The 7,676-nt window shown below is 38.3% G+C and overlaps 1 protein-coding gene across 1 annotated transcript in view; it reads right to left on the bottom strand.

Moving 5' to 3' along the window:
- TTC3 (tetratricopeptide repeat domain 3) overlaps positions 1 to 7,676 on the bottom strand; it is a 136,018-nt gene that overhangs the window by 47,896 nt on the left and 80,446 nt on the right. Inside the window, 2 exon segments of the mRNA XM_006862609.1 lie at positions 2,438 to 2,503; positions 3,519 to 4,569. Coding sequence (XP_006862671.1) covers positions 2,438 to 2,503; positions 3,519 to 4,569 — 1,117 coding nt within the window.

Here is a 7,676-nt window from a genome sequence, read left to right as displayed (position 1 = left end):
ACTCAATCCACAATAAAAAACCTTAAATTAAAAAAAAAAAAGTTTGTGGAAAATCTCTATTATCTTTTAATTCCATTTTCCCATGAACTTTTTGACGACCCCTCGTATAACTTCCTCATGGACCAGCTTGTTTTTTTATAAAACGCAAGAAAAAACAGCAAATATATAGTTCCATACTGTTTAGAATATGAACAATTATACTTGTGCCATACGGAATATTGGTGTGATACTGGCAACTTCTCACAGCTACAGTGATTATCTTACCAGTGATGAGGAGTCTACAAAGTCAGGCATTGGGACTCTAGCCATCCCTGTGTCACAAACCTGGTCCTCTTTCGACATCACCTGTGTCACTCCAACACCACGGCCTTTTCAATTTTTCTTAGCAAGGAAGGTGAAAACTTCAGACAAGCAAGGATTTGAAACTCTGGGAATTATCAGTCAGAGAACTGTGGACCAGAGCGAATACAGTTTTCTGTGGAGAGTGCTACTTAATGCCTATGTACAGACTAGTAGTTTATTGCTATGGAAAGCATTCCTGTTTTAGTTATTAAGTTAACTGATAAAACTTTACCATGAACCAGTAGTAAAACTGTTTTCGGTCTTATTATAGCAAAAGGGTCACAGTGAACAGCGGTCTGAAATCAAGAATTAATTTATATGTCCCAAACCAGCAAAGGCAGATAGAAAATTATATACTGTCTTTTTTCTTTTTTTTTATCTAAACTCTGGCTGTAGAATTTATTTTAATCAATTTTTAGAAATCATCAAATAGTATCATTAATATCACTTACAAGTAAAATTTCGCTTACGGTAATTAAAAAACAGTTGCAATGGTATATTAACAGGGACCTGGCATAAATTCAAGTTAGCTTCAGAAGAGGGCCAGGAACAAAGAATATCACTGCTGATGTCAGATGGATTTTTTTAGCTGAAAGCAGAGAATACCAGAAAGATGTTTGTTTGAGCTTTTTTGACTATGCAAATACCTTTGACTGTGTGGATCGTGACAAACTACGGATGATATTATGAAGAATGGATTTTCCAGAACACTGAACTGTGCTCAGAGGAACCTATACATAGTACATAGTAACAAGAGGCAGTTGTTTGAACAGAACAAAAGGGGCACTGAATGGTTTAAAATCAGGAAAAATGTGCTCCAGGGTTGCATCCTTTCACCATACTTTTTCAATCTGTATGCTGAGCAAAATAATCTAAGTAGTTGAATTATATGAAGAACTTGACATCAGGACTGGAGGAAGACCCATTATTAACCTATGACATGCAGACAATACAACTTTGCTTGCTGGAAACAAAGAGGACTTTGTGAAAATACTTAGTGATGAAGATAAAAGACCACAGCCTTCAGTATGGACTGCAAACCCATGTAAAGAAAACAAGAATTCTCACAACTAGACCCATAAATAACATTATGATAAATGGAGAAAAGACTGAAATTGTCAAAGACTTCATTTTGCTTGGATCCAATCAACACTTAATGGAAGCAGCAGCAGTTAATAAATCAAACAATGTTATTACATTATGCAAATCTGCTGCAAAAGACTTCTTTACAGTGTTCAGGAGCAAAGATGGAAGTTTTAGGACTAAGGTGCACCTGAACCAAGCCATGGTACTTTCGATTGTCTCATATGCATGTGAAATTTGGACAATGAATAAGAAGAACCACTGCATTTGAATTTGTTCCTTAAAAACCAGGATGGCTAGACTTCATCTCTCAGACTTTGGACATATTATCAGGAGGGACCAGGACCTGGAGAAGGACATCATGCTTGGTAAAGTGGAGGGTCAGTTAAAAGAGGAAGACCCCCAATGAGATAGACTGACACATGGCAGCAGCAATGGACTCAAATATAACAACAATTGTGAGGATAGCGCAGGACTAAGCAGTGTTTTGTTGTGTTGTACAGAGGGTCGTGCTATGAGGTGGAACCGACACAATGGAGCCTAACAATAAAAACATTACTCATGTGAATAAGCTTAGTTATAAATGAATACATGCTTTATACTTTGAAATAAATAAACTAGAAAAACTTACCTTTCCCTTGTCCCTCATTCCCTAAATTCTAACAATAAAAACAATGAGAGTTTTCTTTTTTTGTTCTAAAGCTTATTTTATGATGATTTTGCATGAGATTGTTGTTGTTGTTAAGTGCCGTCGAGTTGATTCTGACCCATAGTGACCCTGTATAGGGTTTCCAATTTATAGGAGCAGAAAGCCTCATTTTTCTCCCACAGAACAGCTGGTAGTTTCTAACTGCTGACCTTGAGGTTCGCAGCCTGATTCGTAACCACTATACTGCCAGAGCTCCTTGCATGAGATTAGCTGTCTCCAAAATAATTCCGGTTCATCACCCTCTACCCTCTCTTGTTAAGTGAAAAATAAACTTTTAAATGATTTTTTACAATTCTGACTTACCGGCCTTGACTCAAAACGTTCATAAGGTTCAGTATTGACTTCCTTGTGTACTACATCCCAGGACACCTATGAGGCAAAACAGATGCTTAAAAAAAAATGCACACTTAAAAGTCAATTCATTTCTAAATTGCCCACAATTTTTGGACAGAATTTTTATTTGGCTGATTTAAGTAAATAGTCTATGCTTTCTGCAAACATCTGTACAATGAAAGAATTATTTAAAATCAGTATAACTGATAATCGCTTTGATTCTAACTCTTCACCATACTTTTTCAAAGCTCCCTAGAAAACAGAAACCATAAGGAAGAGAAGGAAATCCATTAAGGGTTTAATGAAGTCAAGCCCTGTAAAAGTAATATGAAGTCTTGGTGTGGCACTGGGGGGTTAATGTGCTGGTCTGCAAAGTTGAGTTTGAACTGCAAAGTCAGCTGTTCAAGCTCACCAACCACTCCGTGGAAACCCTATACAGGGTTGCTATGAGTTGGAACCGACTCCATAGCACTTAACAACAACAACAAAAGGCCAATATAAAGAAATCTCAATTTATTCTGTCATAAAAAGGAAGTGTTAAGACTCATCCCTCATGTTTCCGGTAGAACATTTTAACTTCCTCATGCTGGTCTGGTAGGTGGAGCCCAGACTCTTCCTTTGTTCTTCCCCTAGGAAGCAGCCTAGCATATTTCCCTGCCCTCTTCTCCGTATCCCTGTGTGAAGTCTCAGGAGCAGACTGCCAGCAATGCTGTGATTGTGGGGATGTGTGTGGTACAGGAAGCACTGTCAGGACATGCACTTTTCTGTTAAGTCACATCCTCCTGCCACAACACAGATTGTGATGGTGTTTGAGCTCCACCTGCTGGGCGCAGGATGTGGGTGAGGAAGAAGAATCTTATAGGACCCCACACTTCTTTCTGACAAGATCTCTTGCCATGCCTTACTGAAGGGTTCATAGTTTTAAAACATTTTCAGACAAAAGCTTTAGTAACCATTAAAAAGCTAATAACTTTTAAGGATGTTAGGAACTATGGAAGCAATGAAAGATGCAAAGAACAACTTCAGTATCAAGAAAACTTTTAAATGGTACCTGGACAGCAGCCACTTCTGTAGGTGGGCGGGCTGCAACTGCTCTGGTCTTGGTTTTACTTCCTTCCTCCTTGCTGACCAACTTCCCACTGTGACCATCATTTCTGCTAGACTCAGTGAGGGCTGCATCAGCACTTTCCACACTGCACTGTGACTTCGCTGATGTCCCCAGAGAGCCTTGAAGGGCTGGTGTTTCGGAGGCAATGTGGCTACCAGAGGCATTCTCGGCATTCACACGATGACCCTCCAAACAAACAACTGCATCGGGATCTGGCCTACTGTGAGCCACTAAAGACAGCACCACTGGAACTGCTGGTTGCGGTTGATACTCAGAAACGCTGGCCAAAGGTGTGTGTATGCCAGCAAACTGAGGCACACATGGCGGCACATTGATATACACTGGTGGTGTCTGTGTGATGTCAAACCCTTGGAGAGGAAGATACGTGCAGCAGTTTGTGACCAACTGGGGTTGAGTACAGTAGGTTGACGTCACATCCTCAGACACTGGTTTGGAAGGAAGAGAAGAGACTGACATGTGAGCTGCATCTTTAGAGACTGGCAGGTAAGAATCAGAAGAGAGCCATTTGAGCTCCCCATCTTCAGAAGCCGGTCTGGGAAAATCTTTGGATGCCAGTTGGGGTTCCACCTCTTTACATGTTGGGTCAGGAGAATCAACGGACACTGGTTTGGGCACTGTATTCACAGAAGCTGCTGCTGAAGATAAATCTGACTCGGGTGTAAATTCCTTAGCTTCTGGGTTCAGTGGTAAAAAAAATGGTAAATACAATTCATCATCTATGTTTAAAAGGTCATCTTCATCTTCCTTAATGTTTTTCCTCTTTCCCTTCTTCCTGGTCCGTGATGAAACTTTCTTCAGGGCGATACAGTTGTCAATCACAACAAAACGAGGGCATCTCAGAAGAAAATGTTTCAAACCGCCTGCTTTCTGTACTATCTGTCGCGTTTCTTCTGGGAAAAATCTATATTCGTTGGAGAATACCTTGTCTCTTATGTCCATGGGGCCATTGTCCTCCAAGAACTTAGAGAAGTAACTTGAAAAAAAAAAAAAGGATATTTGCATGCATTATTATAGGAAGTTCTTACGCTATTAATTTGGAAGAAATGTTTATTCTCCCAAAGCAAAATATAATTTCACTTCTCACTGATCTTAACATCTCCCAAAAAACATACTGTACTCATAGTAAATCTCTAACTAAGGCTAACTATAATTAATGATAGTATAAAACAAAATTCCATCTACTCTTTAGAAATAATCCTTTATAATTTTGTTTTTTTTAGGAAAAACACAAAAGGAGATAAAAAGTTATTTTTTTAATTTTAGCCATATAATTATGCAAAAGAAATGAACAAGCAAAAAAAACTGAGAAAAAGAAAAATTTGAATCACAAAAATACCAATGAGATGCAATCAAATCTCAAGTAATCCTATTTGACACTAAGTCTATTTAATCTTTCTGATTAGGAATGTGAAATGATTCAGAGGTACAGCACTCAATCCTGTCTACTCAGGATGCTGTAAGGGGCTGACCCACAAATCTGCCTCCCATTCTGGACTGAGTTAGTCCAGTCCAGTCCTGGGTCTGTTTTCTTTTCCCATTCTTGCAGGCTGCTTCTACCTGATTTTTGTATTCAGTCTATACAGTGGTATAACTAGGAAAGACAGACAGACCAGGCACCACCTAAGATGACCTTTTCAAGGACAAACATCCCTATAGGGGCTTTCTAAGTAAATTAATGTTAAAAAGGAGGACAACTTATTTAGGAGAGAGGCAAAAGCAACTCTTCTTTAGAGCCAAAGAAAAACACTTTTGTGCATCGATGCTGCAAATAAACACAAATGCAAATAAAAATGACTAATATCTATTTAAAGCAATAGATATTCTGATGAAAAGACCAAAGGCTACTTCTCTTTGTCAACCCGAGTACTCTAAATACTTAAAAGTAACCAAAGAACTTCTTTTAATGTAATTTATAATGAGTGCTTTTCACTTAGAATAACCTCTGCGATCGATATGGAACTCTGCATGCAGATTGTCTGGTAAGATAACAGGTTAAAAATGGCTTTGTTTTGAAACCAAACTTCCTTTTTACTGAGAAATCTAAAGCAGAGGAAGTCGAGGAAGGATAAGGTTAAAAGACTAATCAGTGTGGTTTCAGGAACAGAAGGATTTGGGCTGAATCCAGAGAATATCAGAAAGATGTTTACTTGTGCTTTATTTATCATGCAATGGCATTAGACCGTGTAGATCATAACAAATTACAGACAGCACTGTGAAGAATGAGAATCCAGAACACTTCACTGTGCTCATGGGGAACCTGTACATAGAGTAAAAGACAGTTAGGCCCAAACTAGGGATACAGCGTGGTTTAAAATCAGGAAAAGTGTCAGGGGTTTTATCCTTTTACCATATTTATTTAATCTGTATGCTGAGCAGATAGTCTAAGAAGCTGGATTATGTGAAGATGAATGTGGCATCAAGATTGGAGGAAGCCTCCTTAACAACCTGTGATATGCAGATGACGACAACCTGTGATATGCAGATGACGACAACCTTGCTTGCTCAAGGTGAGGAGGGCTTGAAGTATGTACTGCTGATGATCAAAGACTACAGCCTCCATTATAGGTTACACCTCAATATAAAGAAAAAACAAAATCCTTACGACTGGGCCAATAAGCAACATGAGGATAAATGGAGAAAAGACTGATGTTGTCAAGGATATTTCATTTTACTTGGATCTATAATCAATATTCATGGCAAAGGCAGTCAAGAAGTCATACACTGAACAAATGTGCAGCAAAAGACCTCTTTTAAGTGTTAAATATGTTTATGATATATGCTGCTTTGAATACTAAGGTGTGCCTGACCCAAGTCATGGTATTTTCACTTGCCTCATATGCATGCAAGAACTGGACAATAAGCAGAAAAGACCAAAGGAAAATTGTTGCATTTGAATTATAGTGCTGGCAAAGAATACTGAATATAAAATGGACTACCAAAAAGACAACAAACAAACCCATCTTGAAGGAATACAGCCAGAATGTTTCTTGCTACAATGGTGAGACTTTGTTTCATGCACTATGCATGTTAATCAGGATGGACCAGTCCCTGGAGAAGGACATCATGCTTGGTAAAGCAAAAAGTCAGCGAAAAGAGGTAGACCTTGAAAGAGATGAATTGATGTAGTGGCTTTAACAATGGGCTCAAACAGCAATGTTCATGAGGATGGTACAGGACTGAGCAGTTTTTCATTCTACTGTAATGTCATCACTACAAGTTGAAACCAACTGAACAGCACCTAATGACAGTTATCATTGATGGATATAAATAACACTGGCTACAACTTCCCAAGAGAGACATTTCCAGTGAGTGCTGCCTTTGGGTAATAGGTGACCAATTAATGAATGGTGCATGTGTATTAATTGCTTTAAAAGAGAACTTGTTCCGACTGTATACTTTTGTTCTCCACAATGAATACTAAAAAATATTATTGGGAAACAAGGTTTTCTATGTATAAAATACTTTAAACATGGTAATTAAAGACAGACACCACGTGAAAGGAAATTCAGCAATGAGGTATTCAACAACAAAAATGGATCAGCAGCATATACCCTCAAACAGACTCATATGACAATTATATCAAGCAGCTACTAAAAGCCAGGAGTAAGGATATTAAAAAAATGCCATGTTGTTTAGGTAAAAAAGGAAAATGACAAAATGTAAGGTCATAGTCTGTACAATTAAAAAAAAAAAATGTTTTACATATATGTATTTTAAAAGTCTCAAAGGACACATACCAAGAATTAACTGTGGCTATATTCTGGTGAAGTACCTACATAGCACAAATGGTCTGTGCTCAAATGCTAACCTAAAGGTTGGCTGTTCGAACCCACCCAGGTATAGCACGGAAGAGGAGGCTTGGGGATCTGCTCCAGTTAAGATTAAACAACAACAAAAACTACCAAATCCATTGTGGTCACAAAGATTACAAAAAAAAAAAATTCCTATGGAGCAGTTCTCCTCTAACACATGGGATTTCCATGACTTGGAAGTGACTCGACAGAAATTTTTGTGGAAACATACCATTATCTTTCAGTTCCATTTCCCCACAAACCATATTGTGTGCAAAATTTTATGTTG

This window comes from Chrysochloris asiatica, unplaced genomic scaffold (genome assembly GCF_000296735.1).
Source record: "Chrysochloris asiatica unplaced genomic scaffold, ChrAsi1.0 scaffold00049, whole genome shotgun sequence".
Lineage (NCBI taxonomy): Eukaryota > Metazoa > Chordata > Mammalia > Afrosoricida > Chrysochloridae > Chrysochloris > Chrysochloris asiatica.
Note: the sequence above shows the minus strand (reverse complement) of the source record. Positions and strands in the feature narration are given on the sequence as shown.